The 27,839-nt window shown below is 46.3% G+C and overlaps 1 protein-coding gene across 2 annotated transcripts; it reads right to left on the bottom strand.

The window, feature by feature from the left end:
- Positions 1–16,022: 16,022 nt before the first annotated feature.
- On the bottom strand, positions 16,023–22,299 carry LOC149326495 (BEN domain-containing protein 5-like). Of its 2 annotated transcripts, XM_089563259.1 has the most exons (4): positions 22,195–22,299; positions 20,936–21,069; positions 18,341–18,566; positions 16,023–16,195 (listed from the first exon to the last, which is right to left on the bottom strand). In XM_089563259.1, the coding sequence occupies exons 3-4, from the start codon at positions 18,513–18,515 to the stop codon at positions 16,047–16,049; spliced, it is 324 nt and encodes a 107-aa protein (XP_089419385.1). In that variant the 5' UTR covers positions 18,516–18,566; positions 20,936–21,069; positions 22,195–22,299; the 3' UTR covers positions 16,023–16,046. The 2 variants fall into 2 exon arrangements, with proteins under 2 accessions (XP_089419385.1, XP_089419384.1); XM_089563258.1 differs by lacking the exons at positions 20,936–21,069; positions 22,195–22,299 and having other exon boundaries at positions 18,341–19,659.
- Positions 22,300–27,839: the final 5,540 nt, after the last annotated feature.

Here is a 27,839-nt window from a genome sequence, read left to right as displayed (position 1 = left end):
GCATTTCGTTATGTCGGACGCTTATATAATTTTGGTGTTCAAATGTTTTGATGGAACTATTTATTCGTTCAGCTTAACTCCCCTATCGTTTCTAGCTTGACAGCGTCGCGAAATACGGCAGCGATTGTTTTTGGGCTTATTAAGTTTTCAGTGCTGGCCACTGAAAAAGTGAAATGGCGTTGCTTACTGACAAAAATATAACTGATTTACTTCAGTGAGCGTCAGCCCTCTGACCCTCCCCCCCCCCCCCCCCCAACGTTTTGCTAGTATGCAGTGATAGGGCATTTATTACTCGATTGGTCTGCGTGAATAAAACTGCGGTGTATGCACTTGGTTCGTTATTTAAATAGGCTCACTGATTGGCCCAGGCAAAAGAGGTCGTCAAAAAGTACAAATGACCAAAAAAAAAACTGATCAATGACATCGGTGCCAGTAAGGCATCGTAATTTTGCCTCGTATCATTGAGAGCCACTTGATTATACTAGTTTATGGCCGGATAAAAAAAAATAATTTGCAATTTGTTCTCAACAGGTATGTTAGATTGCGTGGTGCTATCACTTGACCGTTTTTGTTAACTTCATGGCTTATGCGTGACTTAGAATTACATGTGTGTGTAATCATCAATTTAAACATCTTGAAGGCCTTCTCAACAACAAGCCGAAAGGAGGGGGCCAGTTGCAAGGCGTATAAAAAGAGGCTATTCGATGGCCGCCTCAGAATCAACTGTGCTTGAGTTAAGTACAGCACTTGTGCGGAGGTTGTTTGTACAGATGCGATCATTAAACACTGTGATGGACTCTGGACAGGCTTGTAGTTATAAAGTTCGGATTTTCGGCAAGTTAAAATGAGCTTGGAGACATTTGTTTTCATTTAAATACCTTTATGTACACAAGTTTTCAAAGCATCACCTCCTATCAAAAGATTATAAGTGCTGAACTAGAGTGTACTGCAGTAATGAAACAAAATCACATAGAAATATTTTATCGCTGCATATGCTGAAACATCATCTGGAGGGGTAAGAGCTATTTAAAAAATTCCAAAAACAAAAACCCATGACACATAATTACACTCAAATACAAAAGGTCAAACAATAAAAAGGAGAAACATCATCATTTACTGTCCCTTAAGGGCGCTGGGTTGGGAATTACATAAAGGGGGGGGGGGGCGGTAATGAGTAAAGTATGCACGTGGTCATCAATTATACAGCAAAATAAAAAACAGAGGCAACGTAACGTTATACATTTCAATGGAACCATGGGTAATGAAAGGACAATATGAAAAAAAGACGCAAAGAACACCCATGCGATTCATTTCCACATATGTTTACAAGACATTCAATACAAAGTTTTATATACACTATTGTTACAAAGAAAGACACACGATAAAGACTACAAGCCGGGATGTAACACAGATATCAGAAACATAACTGCCACAACACAAGGTGAGGAGATTGATGTATATTCTGATGAGACCTGACTTTGGCTTATCAGCATTCAAGTTTATTTCTGAAATGCAGGAATTCCCCTCTGACTTTATCTGCAGCTGCAAGCTCAATATTGTCACCGACAAACGGTTGAAGAAAGAGACCAGGTTCTAAGTAGACGAGGTGGGCGTGCCAGCCAGCAGGAAGCTCGAGCGAGGAAGACGACGTTCTTCGAGCACCTCGAGTGCCCAAGGCTTGGCAAATCCCAGCTTAAACAGTTCGGCCGCGGTATGGCGCCACTGAATGGTTCGTACGGTGGCATTGCTCCCCCTCTCTGAAGGGCACCGACTCGGTGCCGCAGCAGTGCGCAGCATGAAGAGAAGGGACGCTGCATGTGTCCGGCGGTAGCTGTAGACACGCCTGAAGCGCTAGCGGGCGTGGTACGGCTTCATCCGGGCGACATGGATGACTTCGGAGGTCGGCCATCTGGAGGAACGAACTGTTCCTTGGGGAAGAACTTCGTAGTTGACATCACTGACTTTGCGGAGTACCTCGTAGGGGCCGAAATATCTGCGCAGAAGCTTTTCGGAGCGTCCACGCATGCGGATTGGGCTCCAAACCCAGACTTGTTCGCCCGGCTGGTAACTAACAGCTCTGTGGCGGAGATTATAGCGGCGAGCGTCGTGGGTTTGCTGGTGCCGTATGCGCTGTCGAGCGAGTTGGCGGGCGGCCTCGGCGTGACGAACGAAGTGGTCAGCACCCACAACAGTTGAGGGAGTACTGCTCGGAAGCAACATTGCGTCCAGCATGGTGGTGGCTTCGCGACCATGCACTAAACGAAATGGAGTGAAACGCGTCGTTTCTTGCAGAGCAGTATTATAGGCGAACGTTACGTAAGGAAGTATGGCGTCCCAGGTCCGGTGGTCTGCGTCAACATACATGGAGATCATGTCGGCGATCGTCTTGTTGAGCCGTTCGGTGAGTCCGTTCGTTTGAGGGTGATAAGCGGTTGTTTTGCGGTGACAGGTGCCGCTAAGGCGCATAACCTCCTGCGTAAGGGCCGAGGTGAACGCCGTTCCCCTGTCAGTTACAACGATGGTCGGTGCACCGTGACGAAGCACAATGTTTTGAACGAAAAAGTTCGCAATTTCGTCAGCGGTACCACGAGGGAGAGCTTTAGTTTCACAGTACCGGGTGAGGTAGTCGGTGGCGACCACAATGTAGCGGTTACCCAGCGAGGACTGTGGAAATGGGCCGAGTAAGTCCATGCCAACTTGGTGGAAGGGGGCTTGTGGCGGATCAATAGGCTGCAGTAGTCCGGCTGGCTTCGTCGGTGGCGTCTTGCGACGTTGGCACTCGCGACAAGTTCTGACGTAACGCTGTACAACTGCAGCAACCCTGGGCCAGTAGTACTTCTGGCGTATCCGCGCCAAAGTGCGGGAAAAACCCAGGTGGCCAGAAGATGGGTCATCATGGCACGCCTGCAGGACTTCGTCGCGCAAGGCCGCGGGTACGACGAGCAGATAGACAGCTTCCGTCGGGTGGTAGTTTTTCTTATACAGAACGCCATCGCGCAAACAGAACGACGACAATCCACGTGAGAAGATTCGCGGTGGAGACTCAGCGCTTCCTTCAAGATACTCAATGAGAGGCCGTAATTCAATGTCGTCTCTTTGGTGTTGAGCGAGGACGGACGTGGAGATGGCGCCGAGAAAAACAAAATCGGTGTCGGGATCAGCTCCGTTGTCCTCAACAGGAGCACGAGACAGACAGTCGGCATCACTGTGCTTCCTGCCAGACTTATAGACGATGGTGACGTCGAATTCTTGAAGGCGAAGGCTCCAGCGTGCAAGCCGCCCCGAGGGATCTTTGAGGTTCGCCAGCCAGCACAGCGAATGGTGATCACTGACGACTCTAAAAGGGCGGCCGTATAAGTACGGGTGAAATTTGGTCACTGCCCACACAACTGCCAGGCATTCCTTTTCAGTGGTGGAATAGTTCGCCTCCGAGCGTGACAAGGTGCGGCTTGCGTATGCGATTACGCGTTCGAGACCATCCTGCCACTGCACAAGGACCGCACCGAGGCCGATGTTGCTGGCGTCTGTGTGCAGTTCAGTGTCGGCTGACTCGTCGAAGTGGCCAAGGATGGGCGTACTTTGCAGACGAGTGCGGAGGTCTTCGAAGGCCTGTTGTTGCTCCTGGCCCCAGAAGAACGGTTCGGCATCTTTCGTGAGGCGGATGAGGGGCTCAGCAATCTGGGAGAAGTTTCGCACAAAACGCCGATAATAGGCGCAGAGGCCCAGAAAGCGGCGCACACTTCGCTTATCGGTTGGCATGGGAAAAGCAGCGACGGCGGCAGTCTTATCGGGATCAGGGCTTACTCCCTTAGCGCTCACGATGTGGCCCAGAAACTTCAACTCCTGGAAAGCGAAGTGACACTTTTCCGGCTTGAGGGAAAGACCGGCCGAACGAATTGCGGCGAACACGGCGCGCAGGCGCCTCAGGTGCTCTTCGAACGTAGCGGAGAAGATGACAACGTCATCCAGGTAGACGAGGCAAGACTGCCATTTTAGGTCGGCAAGCACGGTGTCCATCATCCGCTGGAAGGTGGCAGGAGCCGAGCACAGTCCGAAAGGGAGCACCCGGAATTCGTACAGACCATCCGGTGTAATAAAGGCGGTCTTTTCCCGGTCGCGCTCATCCACCTCGATCTGCCAATAGCCACTACGTAAATCTAGTGACGAGAAATACGTGGCGTGGCGTAGCCGGTCCAGGGAGTCATCAATCCGCGGCAGAGGATAAACGTCCTTTTTGGTGACTTTGTTTAGACGCCTGTAATCAACACAGAACCGTAGGGTTCCATCCTTCTTCGCCACAAGAACAACAGGCGATGCCCACGGGCTCGTCGACGGCTGTATCACGTCGTCCTGAAGCATTTCTTGAACTTGTCGGTGAATAGCGTCACGTTCCTTCGAAGAGACCCGATAAGGCGGCTGGTATAACGGTCGCTGGTTTGCGTCAACAATAATGCGATGCTTTGTGAGCGGAGTCTGCCTAACTTTAGAGGTCGATGCAAAACAGTCGCGGAAAGATTCGATAATGCTCTCTAGGCATTGCTTCTGATGAGAGGGGAGGTTCGGGTTCACGTCGGTCTTGATGGGAGTGGTCGGTGCCTCCACTGATGCCGGGATTTCGGACAACGCGTGCTGTCCCGCGAATTCACAAAGTTCTTCGAAATACGCAATAGCTGTTTTGCCAGGCAAACACTGAGGTTGAGAACCAAAATTGGTCACCAGAAGTTCGGTTCGCCCACTGTTCAATTCAATAATGCCGCGAGCTACACAGACTTGCCGACCAAGGAGCAGCGAGATGTTGGTTTCAGCGATGCCACGAGTGCTGGGGCTGTTATCGCACTCTACGGTAACAAACATGCTGGCTCTTGACGGGATTAGTACCTGGTCGTCACAGACGCATAGCTTAGCCCTGCGTGGCTCGGCATCGTCGTCGACAGGGCCTTGGGTGGAAAACGACACGATTAGCTCCTGAAGATTGATGACGGTACCGTACTCCTGAAGGAAATCCAAACCGAGTATGAGGTCCTTGGAGCACTCGGGTAACACAGCAAAGCAACCAGGGAAAGTAACACCGCGGATCTGGATTCGCGAAGTGCAGACACCAATCGGAGTTACGACATGGCCACCAGCTGTCCGGATCTGCGGCCCGGACCAAGGAGTTAGAACCTTCCTCAGGGCTGTGGCTAACTGACTGCTCATTACAGAAAAATCGGCGCCGGTATCCACGAGTGCGGTAACGTCATGGTTGTCGGCGGATACCGGAATTTCGGCGGAAACCAGTCGGTCACAGCGCGTCGTTGATGTCGTCGGGTCACGTTGTCGTTGATCGGAGCGTCGCGGCGAATGTTCGGGTGGAGGCTCTTGACACGTTCCAGTAGCGGCGGCCCTACCCCCGGAGGACGCCGTCTTCAGTTTTCCCGATGTGGGGATGCGCCTCTGAACTGGCCAGAGGACGACGGGCGGCCGGGCGAAGAGAACCGCCTTGGGGATGGCGATCGGGACTGGCGTCGCTGCGGGGTCGAGGACTGCACGTTATCAGCCAGGTACATCTCGATATCCCGTGGTCTTTCACCGTAGCGTGGTCGAGGTGCATCAGGTGAAAACCCCCTTAAGCCCATTCTGCGGTAGGGGCAGTGACGGAGGATGTGGCCGGGCTCCCCGCAGTGGTAACAGAGCGGCCGATTGTTTGGCGTACGCCACACGTGCGCTTTGCTCATGGGGGGCCTGTACTCCTGCTGCACGGGTGGTACTGGCATGGCAGGTACTGGCAGGGATGGTACTGGCACGGGAACGACGGGGGAAAAGGCTTGCATCGCTGGCCTAGGACCTCGTAGTGCTTCGCTGTACGTCATAACGGAGGGCGCCGGGTGTGGAGCGGGAGGCGGCTGCACAGCTCGTCGGATTTCGTCACGGACCACGTCCGTTACGGCAGCGACACTGGCCTGTGGAACTTCAAGGCGAAGTTTCGCCAGTTCCTCGCGAACGAGGCTTCTTACAAGCTCCCGAAGCTCATCGGCGGGCAGCGACGTAGGCGTGTACTGGGAAGCGGCTGCTACGGTAGCCTGACGTCCGTAGTGCGCGCCTCGCTCTTGCATAGAGCGCTCGATACCCGTTGCCTCCCTTGTGAAGTCGGCCACTGTTCTTGGCGGGTCACGGACCAGTCCAGCAAAGAGCTGCTCCTTTACGCCGCGCATTAGGTGGCGCACTTTCTTGGCCTCGGGCATAGCAGGGTCGGCTCGATTGAAGAGACGCATCATGTCCTCAACGAACATGGTGACGCTCTCATTTGGCTGCTGCGACCTGGAGTGCAGAGCGACTTCCGCCTTCTCTTTTCTTTCACTCTTGCCGAATGTCGCCAGCAACTCACGCCGAAAAACCTCCCAGGTGGCAAAAGAGGTCTCGTGGTTCTCGAACCAGATCTTTGCCGAGTCCTCTAGCGCGAAGTAGACATTCCTCAACTTGCGCTCACCGTCCCACTGGTTGAAGGCTGCCACACGGTCGAAACTGGCCAGCCAATCTTCAACGTCTTCAAACCTGTCTCCGTGGAACGTCGGCGGTGACCGGGGCGCGTGGAGCACGAACGGAGCGTCAGCTCCAAAACGTTGAGTGGTCTGGCTACCAGTGGTTGTTGTCATCTTCCTTGACGGTTTTGTCAGGCCGCTAAACTCTGGCTGTAGGCCTAGCAGGCGGCGGCTCGCTTTGTGCACGGGGGTTGTGTCTACGCCCTGGGAACTGGCTTCAAAGGCGTCTTCGGAGTCAGTGTACATGGGACGTTACCCAGCCGGCTCCACCAAATATGTCACCGACAAACGGTTGAAGAAAGAGACCAGGTTCTAAGTAGACGAGGTGGGCGTGCCAGCCAGCAGGAAGCTCGAGCGAGGAAGACGACGTTCTTCGAGCACCTCGAGTGCCCAAGGCTTGGCATATCCCAGCTTAAACAGTTCGGCCGCGGTATGGCGCCACTGAATGGTTCGTACGGTGGCAATATTTCTTCCTCTATGAGTTTTATCTTCAATCTGCGTTACTATACATACCTGGCCAAATCAGTGTTTCAAAAATAATTACACATTATTGCCATGGTAAAGTACAAGAAAGTTGAGAATTTTGGCTATCACAGCTATGGCCTAGTGGTACGAGCATCCACCCCACATGCAGAAGGTGTAGGGTTCGATTCCCAGCAGTGCCACCTGGTACCAACTGATGATACAAAGGGGACAAGCTTTACCCGCCTGGTGCTTTGTTTTGTCGTTGTGAAATGCTTGGGAAATGGTTCTTTGACCCCATTTTGAGAAGACGAAAACATTTTGTGCCATAGCGCTCTTTATTCCCAGGTGGCCTTGCGTCAAAAATTCACAACCATCATCAAATAATTTGGCAGTGGTAAAGAGACGCCGATTTAGACAAGCCAGTTTGTAAGGCTACTGAAAGTGCCCTTGTTGTCTCACAGTTCTTGAAAAGCTGAAACACTGGCTGCTGAAGTGGCGTGTTTGACAGTTCTGCAAAGCGCACATGCGAGTTATGTATGCAGGGCCTGATAAGGACCTATGTGACTTCTAAAAAAAGCAACCCATAAAAAAATTAGCAGAAGCAACAAAACTTCACACAAAGTTGACAGCTAAGAAGCGTGTGCATTAACTGAAATGCTAACAGTATGTGTATTCTCTTTATTGTGAGCATTTCAGGCAGCACCGTGTTCAGTTAGTAGCTTTGCTTGTCATTCACATCAATCCCTTTTACATTGAATTTACAGAATAACGCCTCACAGCAATTTTATCCAACTTAAGTTTGCTTGAAAATTGCAAGCGTAAAAAGAAAACGTATTACTAATGATCAAAAAAGGGTAAGACAAAACAGTGCTCTACTACCACAAAGGAGTAAACGCAATCAGTAAAATCATAGCTGCAAACAAATACAAGAACACAGGATCATAAAAATGACTGAAATATAAAAAGTGATGCGCAGCGTGATAAAACAAAGAATAGTTTGGTGATTCATGATTCAGATGAGCGAATATGTAAATACACAGAGTGCAGAGCGAGCAAGGGAAGCCGTCAGCTGCTGTTTTTGCCTACCATAACACTTCATGCCTGAAGGACGCAGCCAGAAGGGCCCTCTTGTGCTGCCTTACGAGCTGTTGATGCACTTGCGAATTTCCTGGCTGCCAAAGCTGCCTTTTGCTTTTCACGTTCTTTCTTACTGAGATCTTTTAAATGGATGCGGATACGAAAGACAATGAAACGTTGTATTGTGTGAGCCTTAATGCTGCGACACTGTGGAAAATGTACACTACTTGCAGAGCTTTTTATTATTTATTTATTTTAAATACCCTAAAGGCCCGAGCGGGCATTACATAGGGGGGAACAACAGAAAAAATTTCCGATGAGTACAAAATTCGTTGGCCGGGAACACATCGTTGAAAAGCATCGAACACTCAAAATATAAAGGCACATGACAAAGAACACTCAGGTTTCCTTCAAAAGCAGTGCTTCAACAAGAATGCAAAAATATGAAGGTTACAGCTCGAAGTGACGTTTTAGAGCGGTTAGAAACGCTTCGTAATCATTGGCAGACGCAATGGTGCCAGGGAGTAGATTCCATTGACGGATGGCGATGAGGAGAGGCGAATGAAAGAAGAGACTAGTTCTAGCAAAAATGGGTTCTACTTTCAGTTGGTGATCAATGCGTGGGAATATCCGATGAGCCGGCTTGATATGGTACGAAGCAAAGGAAGAATGACTGTGATATAATTTGTAGAAAAATGACAGTATGGAAACCATTCTCCGTTTTTCGAGAAGAGGTAAATTTAGAGCTTTCTTTATTTCAGTTACACTCGCTGATCGAGAGTAGTTCTTCGATATGAACCGGGCGGCTTTATTTTGCAGGGACTCCAATTTTGTTACTAGGTATGCTTGATGGGGGTTCTAGATCAAAGAGGCGTAATCCAATTTCGAGCGAACTAATGTAGTGTATGCTAATATCTTTGTTCCTGGATTAGCTAAACGCAGGTTACGTCTGAGGAAGCCGAGTGTTTTGGAAGCTTTGTTAATAACTGTATCGATGTGCCTGTTCCATGAGAGGTCTACTGCTAAATGCAAACCTAAATATTTTATGATGGGTGCCGATTCTACTCGCACATTGTTCAAAGTGTAACGACAAGGTTCGGCGCTAGATATTGTGGTAAATCTAACAACTTTTGTTTTTGAGGTGTTAATCTCCATTTGCCATTGTGTGCACCAGTCATTAATTTTGTTAAGGTCTGATTGTAGACGAGTAGAGTCGGAAGGATCAGTAATCTCTCTGTATATCACGCAATCATCTGCAAATAATCTGACCGTGGAATTTAGGTTATTACTTATATCATTAATATAAACTAAGAACAAGATAGGTCCGAGTACAGACCCTTGCGGTACTCCAGATTTAACGGGGGAGAGGGACGATGAATGCCCATTAACAAAGACTGTTTGATACCGACTGGCCAAAAAACTCTTGATCCAAGAAATAATTTTAGGATTTAAGTTCAGATTCTCAAGTTTATTTATTAGACGTATGTGTGGGACTTTATCGAATGCTTTGGCGAAATCTACGAATACGGCGTCTATTATAGAGTGAGCACGAACAGCGTGATGAAGGTCAGTGATCAGTTCAAACAGCTGTGTTTCGCAAGATCGGCCGTGTAAGAAGCCGTGCTGATTGACAAAAAAGAAGTTATGCTGTACCAGATAACCCATGATGGCAGATGAGAGTATGTGCTCGAGCAACTTGCAGCTGATGTTAGTTAACGAAATGGGCCTGTAATTTGAAGGGTTAGAAGCATCGCCAGATTTAAAAACGGGAATGACACGTGCAATTTTCCAGTCCTTTGGAACACAACCTGTGTCAATGGATTGCTGAAAGATAGCAGCTAAGATGGGGCATATTGCAGGTTTTGCTATTTTGAGTAATTTAGGACATATCCCATCGAGGCCGGGTGCGGAGTTAGCGGGTAGGCGGTCTATGGCAGAGGACACGCCCTCTGGCGTGACAGTTATGTCGGGCATAGTTGAAGGCAGCTTTGTAAATGTCAGGTCAGAAGGTAAAGGGCTCTCATCTGTGAACACTGAGCAAAAAAATTGGTTAAATTCCTCTGCTACCTGAGAGGAGGTAAGGAGCTTGCCTTCTTTAGTTATTGACACTGAGGAGTTGGAACTGTAATTTGGATTAACAACTCGCCAAAACTTTTTAGGATTGTTCTTTAACAGATGCGAAATGTCATGGTTATAAAACTTGTCTTACGCGTCTTCAATTTCAGTTTTGCACAGTTGCGCATGTGTGCGGTATTGATTCCAATCGCGCGCAGATCCTGACACTTTATATTTCGCGAACAACCTTTTCTTTTCGTTTATACATCTTTTGACGCTCCTTGTGAACCATGTGCTTTCTGTAGATGTGGTGATGGTGACTTTGGGCACGTACTTATCTTTTAACAAAGTTAGTTTATCGCGAATAAGAGACCAGTTTTCATTGGCATCCCGTGAACTGAAAGAATGAAAAACATCGGCAGAAAATGATGATAGTTCATTGAGCAGCATATCAACATTTGCCCTGGCATAGTCAAATATAACTTTCTTTGCCTTTTCTGGTTTATTCCTGGCTACTGTGAAATCGCACTGCAAAATACTGTGGTCACTGACACCATCGAGCACGCTTACAGTTGTCTTGTCGGGTTCCGTTGTCAGAACAAGATCTAAAAGTGAATCACCACGCGTAGGTATGGAAACTAGTTGATGCAGATCAAAAAGTGAGAGCACATCCAGAAAATTCTGGCATTCACGCGTTCTTATGCCGTGAAGGGGGCTGCATGTCTGCCAATCAATATGCGGATAATTGAAATCACCTGCCAGGAATATTGGCGAGCGTGGAAATTTGTTCTGCACGTAAGTTAGAGATTCATTTAGGTTTTCAGGGAATTCCTCGTGCGAATCAGGTGGGCGGTAGCAGACCCCAACGGCACAAGTTACTGATGGTGATAGACGCAATGCAACCCATAAAATTTCCAGACACGATCCTGTATCAACAACATAGGCTTGCAGGCTTTTCCTTACGGCGATCAACACCCCGCCACCGCGCGAGGTAATGCGATCTTTTCTAAATAATGAAAAATGGCTGGACAAAGATAGTTCAGAATCAGCAATATCGGGAGATAACCAGGTCTCTGTGCCCAGCACAAGGTCAGCTGAGCATGCTTCAACATAAGAACACACATTATCTTGTTTTGGAAGGAGGCTGCGGAAGTTTTACACTAAAATTGACAATGCTGAATTTATGGGTTTATTTTGTAGTGAGTGGTCCTCAGTGGTTGCGTCATGTTCAGTAGTGGTCATTTCACTAGTGCCGCTTTTGGGGACAGCAGCCACTTCTTTAGAGTCGCGCTTGGGGAGGGCAATCACTTCTTTAGTGGCGGAGTTAAATGAATACAGTGTGTTATTGAGAAGGAGCTTATCAAATAAGAGCTTATACTTTTCCCCAGGATTTCTAGTATTTCGGGCGAAGTCTCTGAGCTGTTTCCGAATAAACTGCATCCTAGGCGAGAAATCTTCCTCTATCCAAACGGAAGCGGAGTCGAGATCTTTTAATTTGGATGCATTTTTGAGAATGTTTGTTTTGTCTTTGAAATTTAAGAACTTCACAATTATTGGGCGGATGCTGTCCTGCCTTTGCTCTCCTATTCTGTGGGCACGTTCAATTTCGCCAACTGAAATGCCTAAGGTTTTGGTTACAAACTTAGTCACAACTTCTTCCGTATCTTTCCATGTTTCCGTTGTTTCCTCTTTAATACCTTTGAAGATCAAGTTATTTCTACGCATTCTGTTATTGAGGTCGTCAACAACTATGCTAGACTGACGCGATTGTGTTGTTTCTATGCTTTGCAGCCTGTCTTGGGATTCTTTGATCATCGAGCCCAAGTTGTTGACTTCCTTAAGACGTCGCTAACTACATCCGAGTTTTCTTCAAGTTTAGATAGGCGCCGTTTGATCTCTATGACGCCCAACTGCAAGTCTTTGACCTTTCCAAGAATTTCTTTTTGGAACTTTTCACTGGATAATGTCATTTCTCTGATAGCAGCGAGAATTTGATCACATTTGTCAGGGCCAGGATTTGTCTCAACGTCCCAGCACAGATCAGCAGGAGCCAAATACAAGAAATGGCTAAGGTCAGCCGACCAAGAACACATACGTTTGCAGTAGCTGACCCCGGGCAAAACCATACTGTTGAAAATGATACTGTTTCTCTGTCAAGCGGCACAAGACAACCAATTTGAACAAAACAACCAATTCGAACACGGTATGTGCAAAGGTCGACACCCATCACCACAGCATTGACAGCTCAGAAAAACTCAGTTGGGATTTGCAGCCAAAACAAAGGTAGTAATCTACCGAGCCTATGTATTTGCGTCCCACTCACCTACAGGTGTGAAGAACAGAAGTGGTTAGATGCAATAATTCGGCCGCAAATCCCACTCGGCAGCTGATCGTCTGTCATTTTATAGCAGATCCAGGAGGGGCGCTGCCGCGGGCAGTGATGGCGCTTGCGCTGTGGGCTCTTTATGATGGGTGGTGAAGCGATGATCTGGCGGTGATTCAGTGAACACGTGGCGGCAGGTAGCTGCCACGAACGGTCGGTAGTCAGCAGATCCGTGCACGTTGCGCGTTCGCCGGACTCGTTCCGTCACTACAGGTGTGAAGAACAGAAGTGGTTAGATGCAATAATTCGGCCGCAAATCCCACTCGGCAGCTGATCGTCTGTCTTTTTATAGCAGATCCAGGAGGGGCGCTGCCGCGGGCAGTGATGGCGCTTGCGCTGTGGGCTCTTTATGATGGGTGGTGAAGCGATGATCTGGCGGTGATTCAGTGAACACGTGGCGGCAGGTAGCTGCCACGAACGGTCGGTAGTCAGCAGATCCGTGCACGTTGCGCGTTCGCCGGACTCGTTCCGTCACTACAGGTGTGAAGAACAGAAGTGGTTAGATGCAATAATTCGGCCGCAAATCCCACTCGGCAGCTGATCGTCTGTCTTTTTATAGCAGATCCAGGAGGGGCGCTGCCGCGGGCAGTGATGGCGCTTGCGCTGTGGGCTCTTTATGATGGGTGGTGAAGCGATGATCTGGCGGTGATTCAGTGAACACGTGGCGGCAGGTAGCTGCCACGAACGGTCGGTAGTCAGCAGATCCGTGCACGTTGCGCGTTCGCCGGACTCGTTCCGTCACTACAGGTGTGAAGAACAGAAGTGGTTAGATGCAATAATTCGGCCGCAAATCCCATCATTATGTCATGCAACCGTTTGGCATTGTTTGTTTGCTTGTGCAAAGTAGATGCGTGCTTTACAAATATGCTTTCGCACATCTGTAACAGGGACACAAGGCTCTGACTTGGAATAGCAAGGCAACCATCTTTATAAGACTTGGACCGTATGAACTGTACGCACTTGGCATCATTTTGTGGGTCTACTGTAGACTGCTCAGAGAGGTTGCATGTCGTGTTGTTTTTCAGCACAGATGAAGCAAGGTACCCTGCCATGTACACGAACGCACTCTCTTCTGTGCTGCTCATCTCGGGTAAAATGTCGTCAACCTCATCTACACCTTCAATGACTTTTGTGACGCTGTCTGAAAACTTGGACTTATAATCAGCCAAAAAAAAAGCCCCGTCATCAATGTCGTAGCTTCCTTTTTTTGCAGGCTTCAAATACTGTGAAACACTGATAACACGAAGGGCCAGCTTGCACTGATAGGGTGTAGGAATTGGATTCCTTGCACGAATCATTGAAAAAAGGTTCTCGAGGCTGTCTTGTGTGAAACGATCTGTGAGGACAAATTTGTAGCCCTGTTGAATGAGGTCTTTCTGGAGCGACAAAATGCTAGTGGTGCTAAGCAGCACACCAGTTTGCACAGGTTTCCATGAACCGTCACCTATTTTAATGTCCCGAAAGAGGTTTTTGAAGAACTGCATAAAGTTTACGGCCATCTCATATTTTCCCTCTTTACTCTGGCTGAATGCAGTTCCAATGTGCCGACTACAAATCAAATCAAACCATTTATTTACTTGTTTAAAAAACCAGGCTGTGGTTCGGGCTTTGGGTCTTAGCAAGCCATTATCAACAAGCTGCTCAATTGCACATGCAGTTTTGTGGCTCATCAAATCTGCTGCTGGGGCTGCCTTCATTTTGTCAAAATGGCCTGGAGAAATATGTAACTCACTTAGATGTGGTGCCAGTTTGTAGGGTTTTTGCTTTTCATGTTTTATTAATTCTATCACAGGCCACATGTGAACAATATTAGTCGGTAACTTAAATTCCTCAACAATGTTGTCTGGCAGTGTTATGGTCTGTAGTCTACAGAGGTGATTCCTGATGTTCTTTAGTATGTGTGGAACATCTGCTAGCACACATATGTTCTTTGATGGCTGATCTGGGTGTGGTGTCGAGTATGACACCAAGCCATTCCTTTCTGCCGACACACCAAGCAGTCTCCATAAAGCTCGGTTCCCTGCACCCATGTCACTAGTAATGGCCACAACATCCAATCCAATAGAACTACACTTCCTTATGATCTCACGCACAACAGCTGCGCATTCACTGCCTTTGAAAGATGATCCAGTGAAATGGTAGCCCACCACTTGCTTCCATCGTGTAGAAACACCTCCTACCATGAACGCTAAGCAGTGGGTGGCTAAAACAGGATCAACAGCTTTTTGTCCTAGAGTGGTAAAGCCACACACACTTTGTGAGCTTGGGTCGTACTCGAGCTTGTCATGCAGTTGCATTTCATCTATCATAAGAACACATTTTCGTTCATGTTGCTTAAATGCTGCTACCTTGCACTTCATCATCTCAAACACTTCATGGAGGATCCCGGGTTCAAATTTAATGCCTTGCATATGTTCCCGTAAAGTACGTTCGGCTGGCAGAGGCTGACCTTCAGAAATGAGGAGGTTGTAGCCTGTAGAGCCACACGTGAAGTGCAGTCTCAGCGCCTTCTTGACTGTTTCGGCAGACCACGGGCAGCCAGTGTTGTTCTCTCGGCCTAGTGCTTGTAGTTGATCCTGAGTGAAGACCCTTTCGATGCCCTTTTTGAGTCTTGCGTTTTCTTGCACAAAGCCTTTATTCTTTTTATGCAGGCGCTTTACCTGCCGCCAGGTCTGCCATTTTCTGAAGCATCAAAATCCAAATAAGTGTTATGAGTACATCAGTACCCAGTCGAAAAAAACACCAGCCCGTATCTGGTGTTTACACCAGACCGGAAATTCAGACACGGGTTCTGGTGTGACCCGGCCTGGTGTGACCCGGCCTGGTGTGACCCGGCCTGGTGTGACCCGGTCTGGTGTGACCCGGACTGGTGTGTCCCGGACTGGTGTGTCCCGGTCTGGTGTTACCGGGTCTGGTGTTACCGGGTCTGGTGTGACCCGGGCTGATGTTTTTGGTGTGGCCCGGTCTGGTGTTTTCTGATGTGATTTAATTTGGTGCCGTGCTGACCGGGTTAGGAGCCTTCGGGAACAATTTGCCTGTTTCACGATATGTGCCGCCCGCTGTGGAGCATAACAAGCATACCTGGTACCGAGAAAACAGGTTGAAAAGAAGCGCACGTGGGTGAAGCAGGCAAGGTGTGGCTCCACAAGACGCCAACTTCACACGTGAGGAGGGAAGTGTGAGCTCGACAGCTGCCCTCTTTTGTCTTTGGTACTGTTGCTGATATAAACTGCACAAGTACAGTTAAACCACCAGCTTCTGCAATGCTTGCGCAGTTGTTCACTATCACTGGAGAGCTCAAAGAGAAGAGTTGTGTGTACGCAGAGTGACCGTGAGAAAAACGCAAATTCAATGTGCTTTGATAGCGATGCAGTGCATTAGGATACACATAACAGCATGCATACACCAGCACTCAATTTTTACACTTACCAATAGAAATTTTAGGGAAAGAAAATTAAACAAAATTTGCACGCATACGCCAATACTCAATTCGTATGATTGCCAAAAGAAATTGCAAGGGCATGTAGAAAAGAAAAAAGAAACAAAATTTATTCTGATTCGCTTAGCTCTTTGAAGCAGCGGGCCTCTTTCGGCGAAGTTCGCAAGTTTTCTGTGATAGCCAGTCTTATGCTTTTTTCAGCTTCCGTGGCTGCTTCGTCCGTCACTCCCCGACTGCGGGCATAATGCCTGAAGAACACTGAAAGAAAATCAGGCATAAGAGTTAAAAATAGCGCAAGCTTTGTCATTATTCTGGCTTCGGCAGAATTGTTGTTGTAGAACCAATTTCCAGGACATACAGTAAGTCTTAGCCTGACAATTAGCTCAGCACTACAAAAACCGCCGCATCTACTTGTAACGCCACGGCTTGTTGTAACAAAGAACAGTATGCTACATGATAAGTAAATTCATTCGCCTGATCATATCACAGGGACACAGAGGACAGCCTCATCCAGCTTTAGTTCTTTGTAAAAATTAATTGTATGGCTTTGGGGCCATGTTGATGTTGCAGAGTCATTCATTGCTGCGAAAATTGGGTTAGAAAATGAACCCATAGTTCGATTCACACATGAAAAGGGCCAAATCCTGGTGTGAGACCGTCCATGTTTCAACACCTGTAACACAATTAGGGCACAAAGCTGTAGCTCTGACGATGCACAATGCCATTCCTTCTGCTCTTAGTAAGTGTAGAAGCATGTGCAATCTCAACAGAACAGTGCAGCAGTAATGGTGAGCAAATTTAAGCGAAACACCCTAAAACACAGCACATCAAAAGAAAGTTGTAAATGAGCCTAGAATTAAGCCTAGAAGACTTCTGCCTAATATGAGTAATAGTGCAACAAGGTGTTCTGATTCTGGGTAAATCTGAGCAGATATGTAAACAAATCACTTTCTCCACTCTAGAAAGGTTGCACAAAGCTATGTTGCCAAATCTTGTGCATGTGCAAAGGCCATGAGTGCCAATACTGCAAGCACGACAGCTGCTGTGACACTTTGCACTGCCTACATCATCAAAATGAGCATGTCGCCTTAATATTCACGCCAAGTGTAAAGCAGAAAAATGACTAAGGTCATCAGAAAAAAGCGTTTGTCAATTGTAAGAATGCAGGCAGTGCCCAGTGCCCTAGCAGATGCATACATGGTATGGTCCTGAACACAAAGCCAAAGAACACCAAGCACTACTATGTATGCGAAGTGTACAACACGTCGAACTGCGTACATTTCCCGAGAATATGTTTGTGCTAAACCATCCCATAATTAGTGCCTTTGCTAAGGCAATAAAGATGAAACAATAACAAAAAATGACAGGAAGATACATAAGAATGATACCATCAGCGTTTGCGTTAAAGATGCACTAAAGAGGAATCTGAACTCATACTTTTACCGATGGAACTCGTTCTACACATTCCGAACGTTCTTAGAAACTGCGAATTATTTCCCTGTGCAGTCGGTTTCTCTAGTTTAAATCGAATTAAACACCCGGTTCCCGCCTTTTTTTTTAATTCCCCCGCAGACAGTGGGAGGAGTCGACTAATCTTTCAACCAGTCCTGTGGCGGCTTGCCGCTCTGCCATCGGCGGAGCGATACGGAGTGATTGGCGAAAGCAGAGTCCACGCGTATTTTTATTTTTGTGGGCCTAATTTGCAGCTATGTAGTCTGTGAATAGATCTATTTATCCACGGAAATGTAACAAAAAAGCAAAATAAAAACGAAAGCAAAGCCGCCATGCGACTGCCTGCAAGGCACTCCATGCGTTGGCTGACTCCTCCCCGACTGCGGAGAATTAAAAAAAAGGCGGGAGCCAGACATTAATCACATTTAAATGAGGAAAATCAGCCCCACAGGGCAATAATTCAAAGTTTCTAAGAATGCTTGGAATGTGTAGATCGGGTTCCCGTGGCAAAAAGACGAGTTCTGATTCCTGTTCAGTGCACATTTAAAGGTTTTAAAAATGCGCAGCTCTTAAGAACCTAACTTTCCAGCTCAACATTGTCATGTGACAACAGCCTATTTTAGCATCACAAAACAAGTTATGTTCTTTGGTTGTTGCCACAGATGTGGAGTGCTCATGCCATACGCTCATCTAGCGGCTCAGCTCTGTAGGAAGTTTTTATCTCTACCAAATGCTTCTCATTGTGCCTGTCAAGTAGCTAACTGCACATGAATTCTCGTGCACAACCAAAAGCCATGCAATGAATTGATCCATTCTAATATGAGTCAAATAGTGTTTGATAATTATTACCTTCTCATGAGCTATTGCCAAGGTCGAGATAGCCTCCTTTCATATGTTAATGCAATATGACAATATGCACATGTGCTAACCCCAGTAGAATACAATAATTACCCCTTATCGTCTCCACCTTCAGCAGCGTCAGTGGCTTCTGCGGTGCCTTGTCCCCACCCTCTGCCAGGAATCTGTTGGACAGCGTTCCGGTGAAGCTGCGCTGAGCCAGCACTTCTGTTGACCACAATGTGGTTGCCGCTCTTTTGACAAACAGCGAATCTTTTGGCAGCGCCATGAGAGCATCGTATGCCTCTTTCGATATTTCGTGGCCATTGGCCAGGTGTACCTGCAGGAAAAAGAAAAATGGCATGCCGAACTGAAAGGGACGTACATAATGTACAAATTATCATTGTTTACCGAGTGCATTCTGACTCAAAACTCAGTGTTAGCACTTGCCACAGCACCAAGGTCAAAATCATTTAAAACTTGAAAATAACTGCAGAACTTAAGCGTGGACATTAACAGTGCGATGGGCATTTAGTGGCACTTCTTAACAGCAGTGGAGTATCAAAGGTAACTGCATGCAGTGCTTGTAACTGGCTAATGCTAATCTGAATACATGTTTGGAATGCTATCGGCAAATAATTTCAGAAAAATGGCTCTACCTTGCTGGACATAGCCAATTAGTATGTGCGCACAGTAACAAATGCTAAAAAAATAAGAACAGCACACAAAAAAGCCGTGCTGTTTGTGCTTCACATGATATGGTGCCCCTTGTAGAGTGGAATGGTCACAAAATTTCTATAGCCACCAGATGCCCTTCTCAAGACATGTCATGATGACTAAGCAATGCGAAAGACCACACACAAAGACAAGCAACCCTTCCGACACAGAGCTGGCCTCTCATGCTTCACCCTCATGCCTCCCCTTTTGCTGACATTGTGGGGCACATGGCTACAGCACAGGCTCTTCTACTGCTCAACCTGCACTGACCCCTAACATCTCATTGGCGTGCTAGCTGCCAGTGCTCTTTTTAAAAGCAGCACTAAGCATGATCATATGGAAAAATTTTAGTGATCATCAATACTATATGGGCTACCTTTGTGGACCAAACTGAACCTGTAAAGTAACTGCACGAGCCGCAAGAAATAAACATCTGACTGTTCAAGCCTGACCAAAACTAGTCCCATATACCTGTCGTTAAACCACCAAAATAAAATGGATATAGCTTACTGAATTTTAAAAGCACTGGTAATGATGAAGGACAGAAGTGAACGGGACAAACACTTCTCCTCCGTCCTTACTCGTGCATTCAAAATTCAGTGTGCTAAACCAACTGGCCTAATAGACAAATTTTGTAAAGCATCTAGCTTGTTTACTACGCATGACAATGCTAAGAAAGAGTGCACAGCTGAAAAGCATACACCAAAATATAAGACACCCACATGCATCATCATCAGCCTGACTGCGCCCACTGCAGGGCAAAGGCCTCTCCCATGTCTCCAACTGACCCTGTCCTTTTGCCAGTTGCCGCCACTGTATCCCTGCAAACTTCTTGATCTCATCCACCCACCTAACTTTCTGCCGCACCCTGCTACGCTTGCCTTCTCTTGGAATCCACTCCGTTCACCTCACTTCACTTCACTTTATTACCTTAAAGACCCCCAGTTAGGGGGTATTACATAAGGGGTGGGTACAAATAGAATTAAATTTTGTGTACAAAGATGTTATTCATTAAATATGGCGTTTATACAATTCAAAAATGAGAATGGACAGGTGGTTGCAGCGACGTCGTGTGGAAGGCCGTTCTAGTGTTTGCCTGAGCGAGGAAAGAATGATGCAGCAAACGTTGTGGTATGAGTCTGTGGACGGGAAACTTGCAGGGGATGACCAAGGCGGAGTGAAATGCGTCCTGGAGGGCTAATGTAGGGTGGAATACGCAATGAGCTGTAAAAAACTTCTGAAATAAACACATACTGGCGATGCGACGACGACAGGCAAGGTTTGCTAGGCTCAACTCTGCTTTTAAAGATGACATGCTGATATCATATGAATAACATGAATGAATGAATCTAGTGGCTCGGTTCTGTAGCGATTCTAGTGATTTCAAACAAATAGATTTGGTTAGGGCTCCAAATGGGGGATGCATATTCTAGTTTTGTTCGAACCAGGGACTTGTAGGCAAGAAGCTTAACGTTTGGCGGTGCATGGCGCAAATGACGTTTCAGGAAACCAAGGGTTTTGTTAGCTGATGATAGAATGTTAGTGACATGCGCATTCCAGATTAGATCTTGGCTTAAGGTTACACCCAAGTATTTATAGGAGTTGGTTAATTGTACTGCGACACCAGAGATTACCTAAGGGAATAAAAGGGCAGATATAACAATTACATGTAGAGGTGAAATTCGTTTCATGAGCGTCTAGTAAATTTTCGCAGCAGGACAAATGTTGCTCGATTTGGATGGTGACCTTTTTTTTCTGTTTCTTTTTTTTCTTTCATTCTATAATCTGTGTTTCTTGAATAAAAATTTACAGATGCAAGTGAATGCTGGTGCCACGTCTTATTTATGCTGCTATAGCCAGTATAGACAAGTATCAACTTTCTAAACATTCAACACCGGTGAATGAATATAAGTGCATGCTACCCCCACTGATGCAACAGCAAGCAGTTCTCAAAGTCACATTTCATAAGACATGATATTTAGGTGCTTTCACCTTTCCACTGTCTGTCAGAGTACAAACACCCTGGACTGGTCGTGGTTCTGCTGCAGGCGGTCCAGCAGGCACTGCTGGAAGGTGTACTTCTCAAGACATCACAGATGCCTCACCTCCTTCCAAAGCCGGCATGTCTGCACGCAATACGGCACAACACAAGCTTGATATTTACCTAGTAGAGATTAAGCCACAATTCAGACTAGTGCAGTAGGAACAACATTTCATACAATTTACACTGAAATCAATACCCTCAGCCTCGAAGCATATCAAATAAATAATTAGATTATTCTTTTGTTATGCAGACATGAAATATGGAATCAATTTTATCCATACTTATGGCAAGACAGCTAGCTACCCCTTATTACTTGCGTTTAATGCATAGCAAAGAAAAGCAAAATGCAGTTATTTCTGGTGGTGAACTTCATCATCCTGCCTATGCCCAAACCAGGTTAAAAGCACTACCCACTGACCCCCAATTTAGTATTGGGCCAGCTACAGCCATCCTACAGCCCACAGATTTCCTAATCTCGTCTGCAATGTTTACCTTTTTTTGGAATCTATTTCATAAGTAGTAATGGACCATTCACCACCTGTCCTCCATACCATATACTACCGCACTACTCTCTTTCTGTCTCTTAATGTTACACGCACTGCGCTGTCCTGAGGTTAATTTCAAGCCTTCTCAACATGGCTGCTGCCCGTACCGATGAATTTCCCATTAGCATCATGAATAGTGATTTAAAAACAACATTCTCGTATGCTTCCTTTGGTTTCAATGACTGTTGGCTACCTTCCTATTTATGCTGTAACGAGCTCCTCATTTCTATACCCTTCCCTGTTCGTTCCGTCATTAGGCTATCCTTGCAGCTTGAAAAACGGGCTATAAACTTGCTGCGAACTGAAAAAAATGTGCCCAGTGGTAGGTTAAGGACTCAGCAACAATGTCACTGGCAATTACAGATAGTGGGCATGGTTTATTGGTTTACTGGGGTTTACTGGGGCCCGAGGCAACTCAGGCTATGAGGGACGCCGCAGTGAAGGGCTACGGAGATTTCGACCACCCGGGGTTCTTTAACGTGCACTGACATTGCACAGTACACGGGCCTCTAGCATTTTGCCTCCATCGAAATTCGGCCGCCGCGGCCGGGATGGAACCTGCGTCTTTTGGGTCAGCAGCCGAGCGCCGTAATCACTGAGCCACCGCGGCAGGGCACAGATAATAGACATGATTCCGGAGTGCTGCTGATGACTTTCCATACCTTCCTCAGCTGATAAGCACGCATTGCGTACTTCAGATGACAGCAGCGTGGGCCCTTCCAGTGACAGGATGGGGTGGCACTGTTGTGGTAACAGTGTCACCGCCCTTGGAGGGGTGTCTTCAGCGGCATTCTCAACGAGTGCAATGCTAGCCACATTGCTCACTTCAGCAGCTGTTGACAAAAACGTTTGCTGTGTTAGACTTCCCGTTTAGCAAGTTCATTTTTTCTTGTTTCATCATACTTTCTCATCTTTTTGTTTTTGGTCTTTTTAGGTAATTTATCTAAGCTCCACTAAGAACATGAACATATGCAGCTAAAGTTCACATTTCCACTGTGATGCAGACGTTAGGATCATTAAAGCCATGGTGTTAGTCTCGAGATAGTCTCGAGATAAATCGAGATAAATCTGGTCGCGTCTTGCATCACAGCCAAAGCAATAAAGCGGCGCACCGGCAACACTGAAGAATAAACAAACACTACAAAGGTTAACAGAATTTCTCCCCTTTCAAAGAAGCATCGACCCAATGCTTTAAAACATAAGACTACAAACAAATAAAATGGACTGTGCAAAAAAAACAGTGTGGGAACAGTGTACTTCAGCATGCATAATTGGGCTCTAGACGGACAACATAGAAAACTTCTGGTCATACGCAGCGTTGCAGGGATTGGCTATAAGCCAATTTAAATTTGTCCCTGGCATCTGTTCCTAATCACTTTCATAGAGATTGGGCACCTTCACAATATGTGACTGGTCGCTCTGTGCCACAAGCACACAAGGTGAAATAACTTTCTGCTCACAAATTAGGCACAACCCAACATCAGTCCGAGGGTGTTCAGCAGTGAACATGAAAGGCATAAAGCTTTCCTCGGTAATTAGTTCTTGGCAGAGCAAGAAGATACTGTTTTCCACTAAAAAGATTTTGATCACTCGCAAGAACTTGCCATCATCTGTTAGAATATATTCAGAGCACGTTTTCTCGGTCCTGTTGTAATTGGCACTATGTACAGTGAACCCTTTAATACGTGCTCTGAGGTATTCACTCATACTGGGCACAGCACCAATGGTCTGGCTGATCAAATCCAGAACATGGCATTCAAGACTGCCAGGCTGCAATGGCGAACCTAATACTCCTAACTGGAGCTTATTGCCTTGCTTCCCCGAGATCAGCTTTTGCTGCTTGTTCAGGTAGGGTGGCAGTGGTACCAGACGCTTCAGGGACTTCTGCACCTCTCGCATGATGAAGCGCTCTGCTATTTGATGTGGAACACCTTTCGCTGCAGAAACCATCTTGAGAATGTCACCATTCCCTCCTTCAAATGGGAAGGTAGAGGTTGCCCACAGTGTCCCAGTCATGCGCACAGATTTTGCAAGGTGCACAAGTTGGTGCACATTGAATGTCAGGGTGTGTTCACCATAGAGAATTGGCATCTGCTCAACAAACTCCACAAGAAGCCTTTCGGCACAAAAAATATCTGTCTCTTCAACACTTGCTGGTAAGAGTAAACTCTGTGCAAGAAGGCAGAAATGCGTCAAATATCTCTGCGGAAGCATATCGAAGAGGCAAGGTGCACTGTAGTAAAGAAGCCAATATCTCCACTCTGTAGCTTTCCAAAACGAGCGCTCAGTTACCAGTCTTGGCAATCTGGTGAAATTGGTGGCCGAATTTTCAACAGGCGGTCATTCAACTCCCTCACATGATTCCCAATGTGCCAGGCACTTCCTGGTGAACACAGCCAAAGTTCCATTTGCTGCGATGTGACACCTTCCAGTACGCAGTGCATGTTGTCCGGTGGAAAGCCCCACGACAGGTCCAATGTGCTGAGGGTTGCGACGGCTGACAAGCCCTTCATACCATCCACAGGACGGTCTCACCTGGCTGCAAGTTTAATTGTACTGTACACAGTGTCATGGCATCGCTCGACCATATCTCGCCCCTCCATGATATATTTCAGGGTGCCTGAAAAAAGAAATGACAGATAAATTTCTCATAGTACTATGCATAATAAACAAAGAAATACATGCTAAAGAACAGACAGGAGAGTACGAATGCACATGTAAGTGCTGGTTATGAAATGCTACAATAACTTAAACTACATGCAATGGTACCACATCTACCTTTAATCAATGCACAAGCCCATTTTACAAAATTAGGCTTTTCATGTTACACTCAGAATATGTAAATGGGCAATAAGTCAACATGTGGAGCTTGCATGCCCTATTTTTCACTGCAGAACCCAACTTCCAAGAGGTAGACCTAGGCTATGGGAGATGCTAATGAAAAGCTCTGGATTATTAGGATCACTATGGAATCTGACCTGCACAGTCAATCTTCCTGACCTTTAATGTGCATAGCTTCTGCAGGAAGAGGTACAAAAGTTTACAAGAGTGCTTGTGTAAGATAGAACTTCCAAGTGACAATTTTTTCCATTCTGAATCCATACATGTGCACCACAGGTGACAACTGTGATTCCAGTCTTCACACCTCGTACGTCTTGGATCACCAGACAATAAACTTATCACAAGAGTTTAAACAGGCAGCACAGACATTTGCTCACATAATTAACAGCACCCAATCTCCTCGTAGCTAGAAATAAGTGCCCTGTGCATATCTGCACATATTTCTCACAGTAAACACGAAGCTAAATGTGACTGCTCACCAACGCGCAAAATGACCGTCCTTTGTCATTATGCCTGCTAGAGAGTAAACTAAGCACCACACAACAGCCTTTTGTTTCAGAATACTTATGAGGAGTTTTAGAAGACCTGTGATCCCTATGGTCGAAAACTGCTATACCCTGGCACTTGTCAGGCTCCATCTCTGGAATATGTGAATAGAAAAATTTCTTTAAAAGACTAAGCAGCAGAGTTACAGCTGTCACAATCAAGCAACTTTGCCATCCTTTTCTCTGCCATACCATCTTCGAGTCTCTCTCTCTCCCCCATATGGGTGATAATCCTTCCCAAGTGAAATTTCTTTCACTGCTTTTATGGGGATGCACAGATTGTCACGTCATCATCATGGCCCTCCATCACCAAGTTGCTGCAACACCAAGTTCTTTTTGTATTAGAACACAACCTTGTTCAAACTGATATGAACCAGTATTTTTATACCTGGTAACAGTTGATACCAACCACATGGGATACGAGTATGTTGCTTGTTGCATGTGAATGCATTTAAGCAACAAAATTATGTTCTTAGAGCTGTACAGTGTGCAGAAAGCAGAAGAGGCAAAGCTTGTAATATGACTGAAACAATTCTTACCATCAACAAGCGTTTCTTTTTGAAGGCACCAAGAACAGCCATAGTATCCGTTGTATTGCTTAGCATTCAGCAGTGAAGCGCGAGCTGGCGAGTCAACACAAAAGCACAACACATTCACTGTTGACTGCACAACTTTGCTGGCAAATGACCACGTGAAGCTGCCCATAGTGTGGAATTTCTCAACAAATGTCTTCAAGTAGAGGCGAGTAGGTGGGTGACCTTTGGCAAACCAAATGACGCCGATGAGGATGTTCTTCCAACGATAGGGAAGAGGGAGCTCATTAAGCGCTACCTGAATTGGCCAGACTGACCCTTTGCTCGACTTAAATACTGGCGATCCATCGCTGTTAGCGGTAACAGTCAGGTCACTCCAATTCATGTTCCTTTCACGGCGGACCTTTCTGTACAGTTGGCCATCTGTAATATCCTTATAAGCTCCCTGATGAGTTTCAGCTGTGAGTTTCTGGAGGTTTGCGCCAACTATATCCCCAAACTTCTTTAAGAGACACTGTAGCTGATGCTTGAGGTCGACAGTTATGAAAAAGCTTCCTTTTTTTCACCAGCTGTGCCACAGTCATTGTGGCTGCACAATTAGTGCAGTGCTGGAAATCTAGGCCGCAGCTTGATGTCAGGCACTCACACGTTGGGCAGTATGTATGGACTTCCACCATCCTTGATTTGTAGAAATCCCATAACTTCCTAAAGCCATATTTTGTCGATGGGAAGACGTTCTGGCCAAGAAATGCATTCAACAGCTTCAACAAGCTGTCCACTTGTGTCCAAGGAAGGCCAGCAGCAACAACAAATGTTAATAATGTTAATACACGCAGCATCGCCTGCAGGTGGGTAGTGTTCTGTGTGGAAGTCTCGACTCGGAGTTCACTCTGATAAATTCCGACAAGTCTTCATCGGGGTCCTCTAGCACATGGTTGTCAAGCCCATTGGTGTCCTCATCAAGCCTTGGCAGTAGTGCATCAGAAATGCTGTCATCAAGATGCAGGGTTGAAGGCTCATCATCCAAGTTGGGATGACTTGTAGAGGCGTTGTCATGCACCTCATCTTCAGGTTGCTACAAAAAAACATTGGAAAGGCTACATCAGCAACAGAAGAAAAAAACATCAGTATTGAAGTGAATGACTGCAACCTGTTCATGTATACCCCGAGTTGGTATCATTCCGCATGAACATCATTCCGATTCCCTTCACATTTTAATATTTTCATCACAGGTTTATGTTTTTTTCTTTATAATGATCCATAAGAGATAGTATACATGGACCACCATGTGACACTGACCTACAATCACTAAATAATTTATAATCGAATTTCGTATCTCACCTGTTTCAGCTTCAGCAGTCAAGTAATGGCTACAACGTGAAAGGTCAGTATAAGTCACGTGAGACACAAATAAAAAGTGCAACATAATCACTGCTTCATAATTTTAATTCACTGTGATGCTAAAGACAGCTTGCCGCAAGAGCTGGAATGGCAATGGGTTTGGAGCATGGTTCATGGGAGTTGTGGCGTCCTAAAGCGACCCCGGCTATGAGGGATCCCAAAGTGGAGGGCTCCGGATAATTTCACCCACACCTGGGGTTCTCGAATATGTACTGACATCGCGCAACACATGAGACTCTAGCATTTCAACTCCACTGAAATGTGATCATAGTGGCTGGGACTTAACCCCCGCTTTTCAAGTCAACAGTCGAGAACCATAACTGAGCCACCACAGCAGCAGAATCGCAATGAGTGAAGCAGCAGCGATTATATTGCAGCTGTCTTCATGCCTCATGTGACCTATACTGACCTGACATCGTAGCCATCACACTGCTTTTGTAACAGAAGCCGAATCAGGTAAGAGATGAAATTTGATTATTATTTGGCAGCTGTAGCCAGATACCTCATGGTGTTCCATGTATAGTAATGTCTAACGCACCATTACAAACAAGAAAACATAGGCAACCAAAATTTGGTATCTACACTCCTTTAAATTTTATATGGGAAAGTGTTAAAAAGGTAGGACCAAGAGTGAAAGTGCGACAAGCCGCCTTACAGTTCAGCATTGCTAGTTTCGTTGAGTATGATTTCACAACAGTCACACAAGGCAGACAACAACAAGAGATGCTAATATTTTTAAAAAGAGAGTTGCTCAACAGCGGCATGAGCCCATGCATAGAACAAGCATTAGCACAACTGAGTGGGCAGGAAACATAGGCAAATAAAATAATACATTTTCTCATAATACCGCATCTGCCTGGTTCACAGGCAGCTAACATTAAACTATCAAAAGGGCACACAAGAAACGAAACATGCATTTTCGGGCTCAACTGCCAAGCACCTAAACACATAGTCACCACAGCAAGTCTACGTGCACATATCTATGTG

Source organism: Amblyomma mixtum, chromosome 10 (assembly GCF_055824585.1).
Source record: "Amblyomma mixtum isolate Tamu chromosome 10, ASM5582458v1, whole genome shotgun sequence".
In the NCBI taxonomy this organism is placed as follows: domain Eukaryota; kingdom Metazoa; phylum Arthropoda; class Arachnida; order Ixodida; family Ixodidae; genus Amblyomma; species Amblyomma mixtum.
The sequence above is the reverse complement of the archived record's forward strand: the minus strand, read 5'-3'. Positions and strand labels throughout refer to the sequence as shown.

Bases quoted from the DNA above. Each gene is read 5' to 3' on its own strand.
- LOC149326495 (XM_089563258.1), bottom strand. From the start codon at position 18,590: ATGCCATTTTTCTTTTTCCTGCAGGTACACCTGGCCAATGGCCACGAA. The intron at 16,196-18,340 runs GTAATTATTGTA...ATTTTCTTTCAG, and splicing joins GAAGGTGGAGACGATAAGGG to TGTTCTTCAGGCATTATGCC.